This window comes from Oncorhynchus kisutch, linkage group LG18, assembly GCF_002021735.2.
Source record: "Oncorhynchus kisutch isolate 150728-3 linkage group LG18, Okis_V2, whole genome shotgun sequence".
NCBI classification, from domain to species: Eukaryota; Metazoa; Chordata; class Actinopteri; order Salmoniformes; family Salmonidae; genus Oncorhynchus; species Oncorhynchus kisutch.
The window spans coordinates 69,634,003-69,652,609 of NC_034191.2; the positions used below are offsets into that span (position 1 = coordinate 69,634,003).

At 47.6% G+C, this 18,607-nt stretch overlaps 1 protein-coding gene across 1 annotated transcript; it reads right to left on the bottom strand.

The window, feature by feature from the left end:
* Window positions 1–2,583: 2,583 nt before the first annotated feature.
* LOC109909733 (suppressor of tumorigenicity 14 protein) lies at window positions 2,584–18,091 on the bottom strand. The gene is made up of 15 exons (XM_020508747.2): window positions 17,965–18,091; window positions 17,431–17,511; window positions 17,053–17,272; window positions 15,245–15,385; window positions 14,380–14,479; window positions 14,076–14,185; window positions 13,647–13,780; window positions 11,006–11,110; window positions 10,760–10,870; window positions 6,401–6,514; window positions 6,149–6,268; window positions 5,399–5,582; window positions 3,456–3,727; window positions 3,046–3,182; window positions 2,584–2,900 (listed from the first exon to the last, which is right to left on the bottom strand). The coding sequence occupies exons 1-15, from the start codon at window positions 18,089–18,091 to the stop codon at window positions 2,733–2,735; spliced, it is 2,124 nt and encodes a 707-aa protein (XP_020364336.1). The 3' UTR covers window positions 2,584–2,732.
* Window positions 18,092–18,607: the final 516 nt, after the last annotated feature.

An 18,607-nucleotide genomic window follows, 5' to 3' on the forward strand; every position in this document is an offset into this window, starting at 1 on the left:
TTTTTTGAGGACCGCCACAGGAAAGGAAGACCCAGAGTTACCTCTGCTGCAGAGGATACGGTTATTAGAGTTAACTGCACCTCAGATTGCAGCCCAAATAAATACTTCACAGAGTTCTAGTAACAGACGCATCTCAACATCAACTGTTCAGAGGAAACTACGTGAATCAGGCCTTCATGGTCGAATTGCTGCAAAGAAACCAGTACTAAAGGACACCAATAAGAAGAGACTTGCTTGGGTCAAGAAACATGAGCAATGAACATTAGACCGGAGATAATCTTTAGTCTGATGAGTCCCAATTTGAGAATTTTGGTTCCAACCGCCATGTCTTTGTGAGACACAGAGTAGGGGATCTCCACAGGTGTGTTTTACACCGTGAAACATGGAGGAGGCATTTGCAGCGATACACCATCCCATCTGGTTTGCGCTTAGTGGGACTATCATTTGTTTTTCAACAGGACATTGACCCAACACACCTCCAGACTATGTAGGAGAGTGATGGAGTGCTGCATCACATGACCTGACCTCCACAATCACCCAACCTCAACCCAATTGAGATGGTTTGGGATGAGCTGGACCGCAGAGGTGAAGGAAAAGTGCTCAGCATATGTGGGAACTCCTTCAAGACTGTTGGAAAAGCATTCCTCATGAAGCTGGTTGAGAGAATTCCAAGAGTGTGTCATCAAGGCAAAGGGTGGCTACTTTAAAGAATCTAAATTCTAAAATATATTTTGATTTGTTTAACACTTTTTTGGTTACTACATGATTCCATGTGTTATTTCATAGTTTTGATATCTTCACTATTATTCTATAATGTAGAAAATAGTAAAAATAAAGAAAAACCCTGGAATGAGTAGGTGTGTCCAAACTTTGACTGGTACTGTACATATTCATACAATGATACAGTACATATGTTCACAAATACAGTCATGCACACACAATGTAAATAGACATAATAACACACTCGCTACAGCACATTGTACTATGACATAGAGAACTCATTCCACTTCAATTGCTGTGTGCAGTGTGGACATGAGATAAACCAGGCACATCATCATCTCCAAGTGGTCACTTCACAGAGAACAAATACACCACTGGGATGATCAGGAGTCGGGACAGGGAAATGGAGAGAGGGGAAAAGTCAGGACAGACAAACCACTGGGATGATCAGGAGTCGGGACAGGGAAATGGAGAGAGGGGAACAGTCAGGACAGACAAACCACTGGGATGATCAGGAGTCGGGACAGGGAAATGGAGAGAGGGGACCAGTCAGGACAGACAAACCACTGGGATGATCAGGAGTCGGAACAGGGGAAATGGAGAGAGGGGAACAGTCAGGACAGACAAACCACTGGGATGATCAGGAGTCGGGACAGGGAAATGGAGAGAGGGGAACAGTCAGGACAGACAAACCACTGGGATGATCAGGAGTCGGGACAGGGGAAGTGGAGAGAGGGGAACAGTCAGGACAGACAAACCACTGGGATGATCAGGAGTCGGGACAGGGAAATGGAGAGAGGGGAACAGTCAGGACAGACAAACCACTGGGATGATCAGGAGTCGGAACAGGGGAAGTGGAGAGAGGGGAACAGTCAGGACAGACAAACCACTGGGATGATCAGGAGTCAGGACAGGGAAATGGAGAGAGGGGAACAGTCAGGACAGACAAACCACTGGGATGATCAGGAGTCGGGACAGGGAAATGGAGAGAGGGGACCAGTCAGGACAGACAAACCACTGGGATGATCAGGAGTCGGGACAGGGGAAGTGGAGAGAGGGGAACAGTCAGGACAGACAAACCACTGGGATGATCAGGAGTCGGGACAGGGAAATGGAGAGAGGGGAACAGTCAGGACAGATAAACCACTGGGATGATCAGGAGTCGGGACAGGGAAATGGAGAGAGGGGAACAGTCAGGACAGACAAACCACTGGGATGATCAGGAGTCGGGACAGGGGAAGTGGAGAGAGGGGAACAGTCAGGACAGACAAACCACTGGGATGATCAGGAGTCGGGACAGGGAAATGGAGAGAGGGGAACAGTCAGGACAGACAAACCACTGGGATGATCAGGAGTCGGAACAGGGGAAGTGGAGAGAGGGGAACAGTCAGGACAGACAAACCACTGGGATGATCAGGAGTCAGGACAGGGAAATGGAGAGAGGGGAACAGTCAGGACAGACAAACCACTGGGATGATCAGGAGTCGGGACAGGGAAATGGAGAGAGGGGACCAGTCAGGACAGACAAACCACTGGGATGATCAGGAGTCGGGACAGGGGTAGTGGAGAGAGGGGAACAGTCAGGACAGACAAACCACTGGGATGATCAGGAGTCGGGACAGGGAAATGGAGAGAGGGGAACAGTCAGGACAGACAAACCACTGGGATGATCAGGAGTCGGGACAGGGAAATGGAGAGAGGGGAACAGTCAGGACAGACAAACCACTGGGATGATAAGGGACAAGTAAGGAGAAAGGAACAGTCAGGAGGACAATGGAAACCATGAGGAGACAAAGAGAGGTGCTTGGCCATACATGAAGAGGGGGTGGGTATGATGGGGTGGGGGGTAACAGTTGATAATGATGTCAGTGACATGGGGCCTGGTATAAATCATAAAGCAGGGGTTGCGTGGTGATGTCTCTTTACCCCCGTTACAGTGACATGGTGCCAGCCACTGAGTCTGTTCACATGCTGATGTCATCCAGACGTCTGTCTGTCAGACTGCCAGTCCGTCAGACCTGTCCTTTAGTCTGCAGGTGGATCCAGTCCGTGAACTTGGTGACCTGTGTGTAGACTCCAGGGCGGTTCTGCCGAGCGCACCCCTCCCCCCAGCTCACGATCCCCGCCAGGAACCACCGCCGACCCCTCTCTAGACACACCAGAGGACCCCCTGAGTCACCCTAAACACACACACACACGTTTAAACACAGACAGACACGTAAACAGGAAAACCCACAGGAAAACATACACACAGATAAAACTCAGCAAAGACAATGTAGAGGCACTTTAACACACACAATGACAAAACAAACACACACCACACACCTGACAGGCATCCACTCCTCCCTGCAGGTTGCCAGCACACAGCATCCTGGGAGTGACAGCGTCCTCATATAGCTTGTTACAGTTGTTCCTGTTGATGATCTTCACTGTGGCCTCCTGCAGCAGAGATGCCAGCTCACCTGGAACAAACACAGGAAGTCAGTAACACTTCGTTTTATGTAGCTAGTTCTGTTAGAGTTAGTATTTACCTGGTATTTACAACAACAAAAAATATGTGCAAGCACCTGGAACTCAACAGAACATTCTTTATAGAATGTTGTATGAACGATAACTAGCTGCCAAATCGTACAAGGATTCCAAAGAGACCAAAGTGTGTCAGTTGTCATGTTGGACACATTGTCTGTTTTCTGCCAGGTATCCAACATCAGCCGTTATCCCTGGGCAGCTCTTACCATCCTCCATCAGGACCCCCCAGCCCGTGACGTGGCAGCTGGTCCCGGTGGTGAAGGCGTGGGAAGAGGCGGGGACACAGACGGGCTGTACCAAGTCATTGAAGTAGACAGGGGTGCTGAGCTCCAGCAGGGCGATGTCGTAGTCAGAGGTAAACTGGTCGTACTGGGAGTGGAGGATGATACGACGGATCTGTCTGGTGGCTGCAGCGTTGCTGGCCGTGTTCATCACACGCACGCCCATGTAGGCACGCCAAGACCGCGCATCAGAGTACCTACACACACAGCCATGCAGGGACACATATTGAAGTACACAGGCACACTAATCATTATTACAGTAATGATGATGATGATGAAGATTATTATTATGATGATGATGATAACGATAACGATGATAAGGACTATGATGTTTTTGATTTGATTTGATTTGGATCTCTTTTAGTCCCCATTTGAACTAATCTTCCAAGAGTCCTTAAACATTGAAATACAATTTATAATGATGATGATGATGATGATAAGGACTATGATGAGGAGGAGGAGGAGGAGGAGGACTATGATGATGATGATGATGATGAGGAGGATAATGATGATGATAAGGACTATGATGAGGAGGAGGAGGAGGACTATGATGATGATGATGAGGAGGACAATGATGATGATGATGAGGACTATGATGATAATGATGATGATGAGGAGGACAATGATGATGATAAGAACTCTGATGAGGAGGAGGAGGAGGAGGACTATGATGATGATGATGAGGAGGACAATGATGATGATGATGAGGACTATGATGATAATGATGATGATGAGGAGGACAATGATGATGATAAGAACTCTGATGAGGAGGAGGAGGAGGAGGACTATGATGATGATGATGAGGAGGACAATGATGATGATGATGAGGACTATGATGACGATGATAAGGACTATGATGATGATGATGATGATGAAAAGGACTATGATGATGATGATGATAATGAAAAGGACTACGATAATGATTATAAGGACTATGATGATGATGATAAGGACTATGATGATGAGGAGGAGAAAATGATGATGGTGATGATGATGATGATGATGAGGACTATGATGATGATGATAAGGACTATGATGATGATGATGATGATAACGAAAAAGACTATGATGATGATGACGATAATGAAAAGGACTATGATGATGATGATGATAATGAAAATGAATATGATGATGAGGATTATTATGATGATGATGATGATGATAATGATGATACGGACTATGATGATGATAAGGGCTATGATGAGGAGGAGGAGGAGGAGGAGGACTATGATGATGATGATGAGGAGGAGGAGGACAATGGTGATGATGATGATGATGATGATGATGATGATGAAAAGGACTATGATGACGATGATGATAATGAAAAGGACTATGATGATGATGATAAGGACTATGATGATGATGATGATAAGGACTATGATGATGATAAGGACTACGATGATGATGATGATGATGATGATGATGATGATGATGATGATGATGATAAGGACTATGATGATGATGATGATGATAATGAAAAGGACTATGGCGATGATGATAAGGACTATTCCTTCTATGATGATGACTATTATGATGATGACGATGATGATAAGGACCATGATGATAATGATAAGGACTATGATGATGATGATGACACAGACTATGATGATGATGATGATGATGATGATGATGATGATGATGATGATAAGGACTATGATGAGGACCATTATGATGACGATAATGATAAGGACAATGATGATAATGATAAGGACTATGATGATGATGATAAGGACTATGATGATGATGATAAGGACAATGATGATGATGATGATGATGATGAGGAGGACTATGATGATGTTGACGATGATCATCATCACGAAGAAACAAATGAACACAGCAATGCTGACTACAATAACTAAGCATCTCACTTGATGGTGTCAGAGTCCTGGAAGCAGTGTGCAGCAGAGATGAGCCAGCGGCTGGTGACCAGGGTCGCTCCACACACATGCCCATAGCGCTCCATCTGTAGACTGACCTGCCACGGCCACGCCCCCGTCCCCGCATCAGACCCGCCCACTATCTTAGCACGCTTCCTGGGCCGGGTGCCACAACCTGGGGGGAAAGTAACTGGTGTAAAAATGTGTTATAACTGGTGTATGTAGGTTCATACGTATGTTATAACTAGTATATGTAGGTTCATACATGTATTATAACTGGTATATGTAGGTTCATACATGTGTTATAACTGGTATATGTAGGTTCATACATGTGTTATAACTAGTATATGTAGGCTCATACATGTGTTATAACTGGTATATGTAGGTTCATACATGTGTTATAACTGGTATATGTGGGTTCATACATGTGTTATAACTGGTATATGTGGGCTCATACATGTGTTATAACTGGTATATGTAGGTTCATACATGTATTATAACTGGTATATGTAGGTTCATACATGTGTTATAACTGGTATATGTAGGTTCATACATGTGTTATAACTAGTATATGTAGGTTCATACATGTGTTATAATTGGTATATGTAGGTTCATACATGTGTTATAACTGGTGTATGTAATTTAATACGTGTGTTATAACTGGAATATGTAGGTTCATGCTTGTGTTATAACTGCTATGTGTAGGTTCATACGTGTGTTATAAGTGGTAATGAGTCTCACCGCAGCGCGTCTCGTCTGATCCATCAGAACAGTCTTTGACGCCGTCACACTCTGGGTTGATCTTATTCACACACTTCCCATTGGCACACTTATAGGAGGATGGAGAGCAGCCCTTATGGACTGGACACACAGAAAGAGAGGGAGGGAGGGGAAAACAGAGAAAGAGAGAGGGATTGAGGATTGGATGAATATAAACAAAGAAAAATGCAGACGGATAGAAGGACGGATGGACGAATTGACAGACGGACTCACATGCTTTAGTGCAGTTGATCTCATCACTGCGGTCCTTGCAGTCTATGACACCATCACAAACTGAGGACTTGGAGACACACACCTTGTTGTGGCACATGTGGTAGCATTGACCTGCTGGGGGGACAACAAATCAAATGAAATGTTATTTGTCACATTCCCCGAACCTTACCGTTAAATGCTTACTTATAAGCCCTTAACCATCAATGCAGTTCAAGAAATAGAGATAATAAAATATTTGCTAAATATTTGCTAAATAAACTAAAATAAAAAAATAAAAAGTAACACAATAAAATAACAATAACGAGGCTATAAACAGGGGGTACCGGTTAGTCAATGTGCAGGGGTACAGGTTAGTCGAGGTATTTTGTACATGTAGGTAGGGGTAAAGTGACTCTGCATAGATAATAAACAGCGACTAGCAGCAGTGTAAAACAAAAGGGGAGGGGGGTCAATGTAAATAGTCTGAGTGGCCAGTTGATTAATTGTTCAGCAGTCTTATGGATTGTGGGTAGAAGCTGTTATGGGAACTTTTGGACCTAGAGTTGGTGCTCCAGTACCACTTGCCATGCGGTAGTAGAGAGAACAGTCTATGACTTGGGTGACTGGAGTCTCTGACAATTATTTGGGCCTTCCTCTGACACCGCCTGGTATAGAGGTCCTGGATGGCAGGAAGCTTGTCCCCAGTGATATACTGGGCGGTACACAGGACCCTATGTAGCGCCTTACGGTCAGATGCCGAGCAGTTGCCATACCAGGCGGTGATGCAACCTGTCAGGATGCTCTTGATGGTGCAGCTGTAGAACTTTTTGAGGATCACGGGACCCATGCCAAATCTTTTCAGGCTCCTGAGGGGAAGAAGGTGTTGTCGTACCCTATTCACGACTGTCTTGGTGTGTTTGTACCATGATAGTTTGTTGATGATGTGGACACCAAGGAACTGCTCTACTACAGCCCTGTTGGTGTGAATGGGGGAGTGTTTAGCCCTCCTATTCCTGTAGTACACGATCAGCTCCTTTGTCTTGCTCACGTTGAGGGAGAGGTCTCTGACCTCATCCTTATAGGCTGTCTCATCATTGTCGGTGATCAGATTTACCAAATCAAATCCAATCAAATGTATTTATAAAGCCCTTACATCAGCCGATCTTACAAAGTGCTGTCCCGAAACCCAGTCTAAAGCATCAAACAGCAAGCAATGCAGGTGTAGAAGCACGGTGGCTAGGAAAAACTCCCTAGAAAGGCCAGAACCTAGGAAGAAACCTAGAGAGGAACCAGGCTATGAGGTGTGGCCAGTCCTGTTCTGGCAGTGCGAGGTTGAGATTATAACAGAACATGGCCAAGATGTTCAAATGTTCATCATTCAGAGTATCTCTACCGCTCTTGCTGTCTCTAGAGAGTTGAAAACAGCAGGTCTGGGACAGGTAAGACGTGAACAGGTCAGGATTCCATAGCCGCAGGCAGAACAGTTGAAACTGGAGCAGCGGCACGACCAGGTGGACTGGAGGCAGCAAGGATTCATCAGGTAGTCCTAGGGCTCAGGTCCTCCGAGAGAGAGAAAGAGAGAACAACACTGTTGTGTAGTCAGCAATCTTAATGATGGTTTTGGAGTTGTGCTTGGCCACGCAGGCGTGGGTGAACAGGGAGTACAGCAGAGGAATAAGCACACACCCCTGAGGGGCGTGTTGAGGATCAGCCTGGCAGATGTGTTGTTGCCTACTCTTACCACCTGGGGGCGGCACGTCAGGAATTCCAGGATCCAGTTTCAGAGGGAGGTGTTTAGTCCCAGTGTCCTTAGCTTACTGATGAGCATTGTGGGCACTATGGAGTTGAACGCTGAGCTGTCGTCAATGAACAGCATTCTCACATAGGTGTTCCTTTTGTCCAGGTGGGAAAGGGAAGTGTGGAGTGCGATTGAGATTGTGTCATCTGTAGATCTGTACGGGCGGTGTGCGAATTGGAGTGGCTAGGGTGTCCAGGATGATGGTGTTGATGTGAATCATGACCAGCCTTTCAAAGCACTTCATGGCTACCGATGTGAGTGCTACAGGGCGGTAGTCATTTATTCAGGTTACCTTCGCTTTCTTGGGCACAGGGACTATGGTGATCTGCTTGAAACATGTAGGTATTACAGATTCGTCCAGGGAAAGGTTGAAAATGTCAGTGAAGACACTTTACAGTTGGTTCATGCATGCTCTGAGTACACATCCTGGTAATCCGTCTGGCCCTGCGGCCTTGTGAATGTTGACCTGGTTAAAGGTCTCACATCGGCCCTAGGAGAGCGCGAACAGCTGGTGCTCTCATGCATGCTTCAGTGTTGCTTGCCTCAAAGCACACATAAAAGGCATTTAGCTTGTCTGGTATGCTTGATTCCCTGGGCAGCCCGCAGCTGGGTTTCCGTAATAGTTTGCAAGCCGTGCCACATCCGACGAGCGCCAGCGCCGGTGTAGTAGGATTCAATATTAGACTTGTATTGACGGTTTTTCTGTTTGATTGTTTGTCTTGAGGGCGTAATGGAATTTCTTATAAGCGTCCGGATTAGAGTCCCACTCCTTGAACGCAGCAGCTCTAGCCTTTAGCTTGGTGATGATGTTGCCTGTAATCTATGGCTTCTGGTTCAAATATGTACACATGGTCACTGTGGGGGGACGTCGTCGATGCACTTATTGATGACGTCGGTGACTGAGGTGATATACTCCTCAATGCAATTGGATTCCGGAACATATTCCAGTCTGTGCTAGCAAAACAGTCCTGTAGCATAGCATCCTTATTATCTGACCACTTCCATATTGAGCGAGTCCCTGGTACTTCCTGCTTTAGTTTTTGCTTGTTAGCAGGAATCAGGAGGATATAATTATGGACAGATTTGCCAAATGGAGGGTGAGGGAGAGCTTTGTATGCATCTCTCTTGTGTGGAGTAAAGGTGGTCTAGAGCTTTTTCCATTGGTTGCACATGTGACATGCTGGTAGAAATGAGGTAAAACGGATTTAAGTTTGCCTGCATTAAAGTCCCCGACCACTAGGAGTGCCGCTTCTGGATGAGAATTTTCTTGTTGTGCTTATGGCCTTATACAGCTCGTTCAGTTCAGTCTTAGTGTCACATTCTGACCCTAGTTCTTGTGTTGTTTCTTTGTTTTAGTTGGTCAGGACGTGAGTTGGGTGGGTATTCTATGCTTTGTGTTTCTGGGATTGGGATTCTTGTTTGGCCCGATATGGTTCTCAATCAGAGGCAGGTGTTAGTCATTGTCTCTGATTGGGAACCATATTTAGGTAGCCTGTTTTCTGTTGGGGTTTGTGGGTGGTTATTTTCAGTCTTTGTGTGTCTGCACCAGATAGAACTGTTTCGGTTGTCACTTTGTTGTTTTGTGTTTTTGAAGTGTTCAGTTTTCCATTAAAATGATGAACATTAACCACGCTGCGCTTTGGTCCTCTCTATCTCCAGACGACAACCGTTACACTTAGAGCCAGCATCGGTTTGTGGTGGTAAACCGATGGCTATGAATAATATAGATGAAAACTCTCTTGGTAGATAATGTAGTCTCCAGCTTATCATGAGGTACTCTACCTCAGGCGATCAATACCTCGAGACTTCTTTAATGTTAGACATCGTGCACCAGCTGTTCTTGACAAATAGACACACACTCTCACCCCTTGTCTTACCAGACGTAGCTGTTCTGTCCTGCCGATGCACGGAAAACGCAGCCAGCTCTATATTATCTGTGTCGTCGACGCAGTGAAACATAAGATACATAAGATATTCCAGTTTTTAATGTCCCATTGTTAGGACCATCACGAATGGAGATCATCCAGTTTATTTTCCAGTGATTGCACGTTGGCCAATAGAACAGATGGTAGAGGCGGGTTACCCACTCGCCAACGAATTCTCACAAGGCACCCCGATCTCTACCCCCTGTATTTCTGTCTTTTCTTCACGCAAATTAAGTTTGTTCGAGGTGGGTAATCGCTGTTCTGATATCCAGAAGCTATGTTTGGTCATACGATACGGTAGCAGCAACATTATGTACAAAATAAGTTGTAAACAATGCAAAAAAACAAACAGAACGGCACAGTTGGTTAGGAGCACATAAAACGGCAGCCATCCCCCTGGGGGCATTATTATTACAGAGTACACACCTGACCTAGGGCACGCACGCACGCACACACACACACCACAGAAATGCACCAAGACCCAGAAATGGGGAGAGGGGCCATCCTTACCACAGACCAGTCCTCCATGCAGCTGGCATAATGAAGACAAGTAACAAATGGTCTCACACAACCTTATGATGAACAAACAATGCAATGATTATAAGTAGTTTGTCATTAAGATAAAGTGTGTGGTCCAGGCATGTGTATGGTACTCACCACAGTCGGCCTCCTCGCTGCTATCTCCACATTTACTCTGGCTGTTACATTGGCTGCTGTGAGGCCGGCACTGACCGTTCCCACAATACACCTCACCTGGACGACAGGTCGCTACACACAACACAATATACTGGTCTTGTTTTGAAGAAATACAGTACTTATTGCACAGGCAGATCACTTATGGTGATCTTCGTCATCCTTAATGAATACATGTACAGTATGTGAGGAGTGTTGAGGATAACATACGGCATTTAGCCTCGTCCCGTCCGTCTGAACAGTCTCTGACTCCGTCACACACCTTCCTGAGAGGAACACACCTCCCATCCCCACAGCGGAACTGGCCAGGACACGCTGGAGAGAGAGAGCGGGGGTTGACAAAGGGAGAGATGAGAGAAAGAGAGACTGACTACAGTATCTCTGTATGGGTGAGAACCTGGAATCTACAGGTCTGTCTCAGTTTGTATGGTAGAGTTGAGTATTTTGGTTGTATAGCTCTGTATAGGCTAGTGTAAAGGACGTCACACTGCTTGCTCAGCCAGTACCACGTCCTCCTGATTCCACCTAGTCTTGAACCTAGCACCTCTGCCTTGCTAGCACATATAACAGCCCTCTTGAAGCCTCTTACCAGTCGGCGCCAGTGAAAGTTAACAATTTGGCGGCGCAGGTGGCGACACTTCAGTCTGAGGAGTAAGTTCCACATCCAAATGAACTACACTTGCTGTCTTACTAGTTTGTGGTAGAAGTGTGAGGTAGAGGTGTGTGGTAGAGTTGTTTGGTAAAGGTGTGTGAAACAGGTGTGTCAGGTAGAGTTGTGTGATACAGGTGTGGGGTAGAGATGTGTGATACAGGTGTGTGATACAGGTGTGTGGTAGAGATATGTGATACAGGTGTGTGTGGTAGAGAAGTGTGATACAGGTGTGTGTGGTAGAGGTGTGTGATACAGGTGTGTGGTAGAGGTGTGTGATACAGGTGTGTGTGATAGTGGTGTGTGATACAGGTGTGTGATACAGGTGTGTGATATAGGTGTGTGGTAGAGATGTGTGATACAGGTGTGTCAGGTAGAGTTGTGTGATACAGGTGTGGGGTAGAGATGTGTGATACAGGTGTGTGATACAGGTGTGTGGTAGAGATATGTGATACAGGTGTGTGTGGTAGAGAAGTGTGATACAGGTGTGTGTGGTAGAGGTGTGTGATACAGGTGTGTGGTAGAGGTGTGTGATACAGGTGTGTGTGATAGTGGTGTGTGATACAGGTGTGTGATACAGGTGTGTGATACAGGTGTGTGGTAGAGATGTGTGATACAGGTGTGTGTGGTAGAGAAGTGTGATACAGGTGTGTGGTACAGGTGTGTGATACAGGTGTGTGTGGTAGAGTTGTTTGATAAAGGTGTGTGAAACAGGTGTGTCAGGTAGAGTTGTGTGATACAGGTGTGTGGTAGAGAAGTGTGATACAGGTGTGTGTGGTAGAGTTGTTTGGTAAAGGTGTGTGAAACAGGTGTGTCAGGTAGAGTTGTGTGATACAGGTGTGTGATAGAGGAGTGTGATACAGGTGTGTGGTAGATGTGATTGATACAGGTGTGTGTGATAGAAGTGTGAGGTAGAGATGTGTGATAGAGGTGTGTGATACAGGTGTGTGGTAAAGATGTGTGGTAGAGAAATGTGATACAGGTGTGAGGTATAGGTGTGTGGTAGAGGTGTTTGATACAGGTGTGAGGTAGAGGTGTGTGGTAGAGGTGTGTGTGATAGAGGTGTGAGGTAGACATGTGTGATACAGGTGTGTGTGATACAGGTGTGTGGTAGAGATGTGTGATACAGGTGTGTGTGGTAGAGAAGTGTGATACAGGTGTGTGGTACAGGTGTGTGATACAGGTGTGTGTGGTAGAGTTGTTTGATAAAGGTGTGTGAAACAGGTGTGTCAGGTAGAGTTGTGTGATACAGGTGTGTGGTAGAGAAGTGTGATACAGGTGTGTGTGGTAGAGTTGTTTGGTAAAGGTGTGTGAAACAGGTGTGTCAGGTAGAGTTGTGTGATACAGGTGTGTGGTAGAGAAGTGTGATACAGGTGTGTGTGGTAGAGTTGTTTGGTAAAGGTGTGTGAAACAGGTGTGTCAGGTAGAGTTGTGTGATACAGGTGTGTGCTAGAGGAGTGTGATACAGGTGTGTGGTAAAGATGTGTGGTAGAGAAATGTGATACAGGTGTGAGGTATAGGTGTGTGGTAGAGGTGTTTGATACAGGTGTGAGGTAGAGGTGTGTGGTAGAGGTGTGTGTGATAGAGGTGTGAGGTAGACATGTGTGATACAGGTGTGTGTGATACAGGTGTGAGGTAGAGATGTGTGACACAGGTGTGACATAGAGGTGTTAAAGATGTGAGGTAGAGGTGTGTAGTGGAGGTGTGTGGGACAAGTGTGTGTGATACTGGTGTGTGGTAGAGATGAGTGATACTGGTGTGAGGTAGAGGTGTGAGGTAGAGGTGTGAGGTTGAGGTGTGAGGTAGAGGTGTGTGATAGAGGTGTGAGGTAGAGATGTGTAGTGGAGGTGTGTGAGACAAGTGTGTGTGATACTGGTGTGTGGTAGAGATGAGTGATACTGGTGTGAGGTAGAGGTGTGAGGTAGAGGTGTGAGGTAGAGGTGTGTGAGGTAGAGGTGTGAGGTTGAGGTGTGAGGTAGAGGTGTGTGAGACAGGTGTGAGGTAGAGGTGTGAGGTAGAGGTGTGAGGTTGAGGTGTGAGGTAGAGGTGTGAGGTAGAGGTGTTTGAGACAGGTGTGAGGTAGAGGTGTGAGACAGGTGTGAGGTAGAGGTGGGAGGTAGAGGTGTGTGAGACAGGTGTGAGGTAGAGGTGTGAGGTAGAGGTGTGTGAGACAGGTGTGAGGTAGAGGTGTGTGAGACATACTGCTCTCAGGGGAGAATGCTCTGTAGAGAAGGTAGAAGCCCTTGTGAGTGACAGACTCATCAGAGTGGAAGTGTAGAGAGACGGGAGAGGAGTAGGTTTTCTTTCTGCTGCTGTCAGTCATGGGGTTACACAGCCTGAGACAACACACACCACAGTTAATATGACACACACACACACACACACACACACACACACACACACACACACCAAATTGTTTCACCTTACAGTGAAACGCTTACTTACAAGCCCTTAAAACCAACAATGCAGTTTTAAGAAAAATACCTACAAAAATAAGAAATAAAAGTAACAAATGATTAAAGAGCAGCAGTAAAATAACAATAGCGAGGCTACATACAGGGGGTACCGGTACAGAGTCAATGTGCGAGGGCACCGGTTAGTCACCAGTACTGCTACCATGGCAACACTTACTTGACCCCTCCAATGTCCAGCCAGTCTTTCTCACAGCCGTCCGAAGACGAAGAGTCCTGGATATTCAACGTCACAATTGTCATGGAGATCAGGTATCCAGGCAACGGCGCCTGAAAGAGACACACCGGAGAGAAGTAGTGGTTCAGATGCAGGAATGTGGAGAAACCTACTGTCAACACACACACACACACACACACACACACACACACACACACACACACACACACACACACACACACACACACACACACACACACACACACACACACACACACACTGTGGTTCTCCTGGGGTGTGAGCTCACCCGTATGGTCCAGCTGCAGTCGATGTTTGGGGGATAGTGGGCAGGGTAGTACGGAGAGGACAGAGAGCCATTCCAGGAGGACAGAGAGCCTCCACAACCTACAGGGGGCGACGGTGACACACACATCAACAGGAGTCTATAGGACAGCTGTAATAGACAAGTTATTACATAAGACATAAGACCTATTGTAAAATACAGACGGTATCTTGGTGACTTGTGTTAGCTCCCAGAGCCAAGGCATTGGACTGACATGGTCTTTATTCTAGAATGTCTGTTACAGAGGTGTAATAAAGAATGAAAGAAAGTTGAACACTCTAAATATGCACCCAATAATTGAATTTACAACCAACGTTTCGGCAAGCAGTGCCATCCCCAGGGTTGTAGTGTGTGGTAATAGAAAATATTTTTTATAACTAAACCAAGATGGACCACAGCCTGTCATGTCAAACGGGAACAAATGAGTCATAGTGGGCAGAGCCAAGCAGGAGCTAGCGAGATCCTATTGGCGCGTTCTAGCATATATTTGCACATTTCCGTTAGGTAACGTCTAGTCTGTGAAGTGCACGTGTGCAATAACTGAATTCTCCTTTGCTTCTGTCTAAAGAACTACATTTTTAGAAAACTTTTTCTGCGAAACTTAGTCCACTCTGTTCATAACAGATTCTAGTTTTGGGAACAGAAAACTGTATTGAGATGTTTCATCGTTATCAAAATTTGCAGAATGACGGTCAAAATCCATCTCGTTCCATCTTCTCCCACTGCCGGCCGGCACTTGGCTTCCTCTCACTAGAGGAAATGCCAAGCGGATGCTTCATATTTATACATCTGGTGAAATATCTGTCTGTGGTAATAGTGTGTCTTTCCTGCTTTGGGAATGGCCTGGAAGTAGGCCTTGAAGATGGCTCCATCTCTCTGTCTGCTGAAGGAGAAGGTGACCAGCATCACGTTACCAGACGACGTCAGCTTCATTACAGGAGATGAGCCAGACACTGGGAGACCACACCACCTGAAATAGACAGATAGAAATGTCACAATACATACAGGCGCGCACGCACCCTATCCACCCACCCACCCGCGCACCCACCCACGCACCCACGCACGCACCCACCTACGCACGCACCCACGCACGCACGCACCCACGCACGCACCCACCCACCCACGCACGCACGCACGCACGCACCCACCCACGCACCCACCCACGCATGCACCCACGCACCCACCCACCTACACACCCACCCACCCACCCACGCACGCACGCACGCACGCACCCACGCACCCACCCATGCACGCACCCATGCACCCACCCACCCACGCACGCAAGCACGCACCCACCCACGCACGCAAGCACGCACCCACCCACGCACTCACCCATGCACCCACCCACGCACCCACCCACGCACCCACCCACGCACTCACCCACGCACCCACCCACGCACGCACGCACCCACGCACCCACCCACGCACGCACGCACCCACCCACTCACCCACGCACCCACCCACCCACGCACGCACGCACCCACGCACCCACCCACGCACGCAAGCAAGCACGCACCCACCCACGGACTCACCCACGCACCCACCCACGCACCCACCCACGCACGCAAGCACGCACCCACGCACCCACTCACCCACGCACCCACCCACGCACCCACCCACGCACGCACGCAAGCACCCACCCACACACTCACCCACGCACGCACCCACGCACCCACGCACCCACGCACGCACCCACGCACGCACGCACCCACGCACCCACACACGCACCCACGCACCCACCCACGCACACACGCACGCACCCACGCACCCACCCACGCACGCACCCACGCACCCACCCACGCACGCACCCACCCACCCACCCACGCACCCACCCACCCACGCACGCACGCACGCACCCACGCACCCACCCACGCACGCAAGCAAGCACGCACCCACCCACACACTCACCCACGCACGCACCCACGCACCCACGCACCCACGCACGCACCCACGCAAACCTCTATAAACAACAATGGCTCAGCCCCAAAGTGGTAGGCCACACCAGCTCACAGAACAGGACCGCCGACTACTTAAGTGCGTAAAAATTGTCTGTCCTCATTGCAACAGTCACTAACAAATTCCAAACTGCCTCTGGAGGCAACGTCAGCACAATATTCGTCGGGAGCTTCATGAAATGGGTTTCCGTGGCAGAGCTGCCGCACACAAGCCTAAGATCACCATGCGCAACGCCAAGCGTCGGCTGGAGTTGTGTAAAGCTTGCCGCCATTTTACTCTGGAGCAGGGTAATTGCGTTCTCTGTAGTGTTGAATCATGCTTCATCATCTGGCAGTCTGACCAACGAATCTGGGTTTGGCGGATGCCATGAGAACGCTACCTGCCCGAATGCATCGTGCCAACTGAAAAATTTGGTGGAGAAGGAATAATGTTCTGTTCTGTTTTAAATTTTTCTTGACTGGCCTGCACAGAGCCCTGACCTCAATCCCATCGAACACCTTTGGGATGAATTGGAACACTGACTGCGAGCCAGGCCTAATCATCCAACATCAGTGCCCGACCTCACTATTGCTTTTGTGACTGAATGGAAGCAAGTCCAAGCAGCAATGTTCCAACATCTAATGGAAAGGCATCCCAGAGGAATGGAGGCTGTTATAGTTCATGTATTGTTATATGTCCTACCTGGCGATGATCTTGTTCTGTAGTGGCAACAGGAAGTCATAGGCAGACAGTTTGTGGGAGGAGCAGCTTCCGGGTGTGGCTCCGTGCAGGGTGAGGACGACCAGACGCACCACATGACCTGACGGGACACGAAGGCGCCACTGGTAGTATGGCTTCTTGGGACTCACCAAGCTCAGGGTACGGTTGTTACCGTACTTCGCATAGAGGTCAAAGGACATTGCTAGGGAGAGGGAAAGATTGGTGGAAGTGTGGGGTTGCTGTCACCAAGGTTGTGGGTTCATACTTTATAGGTCATACCAGGAAGTGTCTTTGGGTGAAGAGTCTTTGGAGTGACCATATCTGTATGTTTATGTTCTAAGAAAGACAATGATTCCTCACCTTGGAATCCCAGCTGCCACTTGCCGCTCTGTAGAGAGTTCTGCAGGGAGTTGGGGTTCTTGATTTTATCTGCCTTGTCATCTGAATCATAGTCATAGTCTAAACCTGTACACAAATCCATACAATATGGTAGGTACAAAATTGAGTTTTAAATGGCATGAGAAGCAAGAATACACACTAAAGAAAGGATTCTGGGAGCTGTAGTCACAGAGAGACAGAGCGTGAGTGAGAGAGAGAGAGAGAGGCAGAGAGGGAGAGAAAGAGAGAGAGAGAGAGAGAGAGAGAGAGAGAGAGAGAGATAAAGAGAGAGACAGAGAAAGAGAGAGAGAAAGAGAGAGAGAGAGAGAGAGAGAGAGAGAGAGAGAGAGAGAGAGAGAGAGAGAGAGAGAGAGAGAGAGAGAGAGGGTGAGGGTGAGGGTGAGGGTGAGGGTGAGAGAGGGAGAGAGAGAGGGATACAGAAAGAGAGAGAGAGAGAGAGAGAGAGAGATAGAGAGAGAGAGCGAGCGAGCGAGCGAGCGAGCGAAGTTACAGTACCTAGCAGGTTGAGTGATTCGTCGTCTCTCTCCATGTAATAGCGCTCCTCGTTCTGGCTGTACAGCAGCTTATTGGTGCCAGGGAGACGGCGCTGTACACGCTTTGTACTCCACCGCTGGATCTCCATGGCAACGCCCCCAGGGCCCGAGAACTTACTCCAGTAGAACACGTTCAGTCCATCTGCTCCTTCACTGTCAACACACACACACACACACACACACACACACACACACACACGGAAGCAAACACCGTTACAAAGGGACTACATTACTAACAGTGATTATCTGGTTTCCTGGTGTAGGCTCACATCCAGGGCTCACCTGAAGGCAGTAATTCCTGAGCGTAGGTAGTAGGCGCTCCAGGGAGAGGACTCATACAGCTCTGAGAACTGATCACAACATTGTTATAATTCCATCCCAACGTTGAGAAAAAAACACACATTGGAAAACATACAATGGGATAAACTTTTAACTGAGGAAATGTTCCACAGAGTGACATCACACAGAGTGACATCACACAGAGTGACATCACAGCACCAAGACTGAGGTCACAACTGTGTGTGTGTGCATATGTGAGTGTTTTTGAGTATGTCTGTGTATATGTGACACCAGCGCACCTGGCGGAACCTGCAACCTGAGAACAA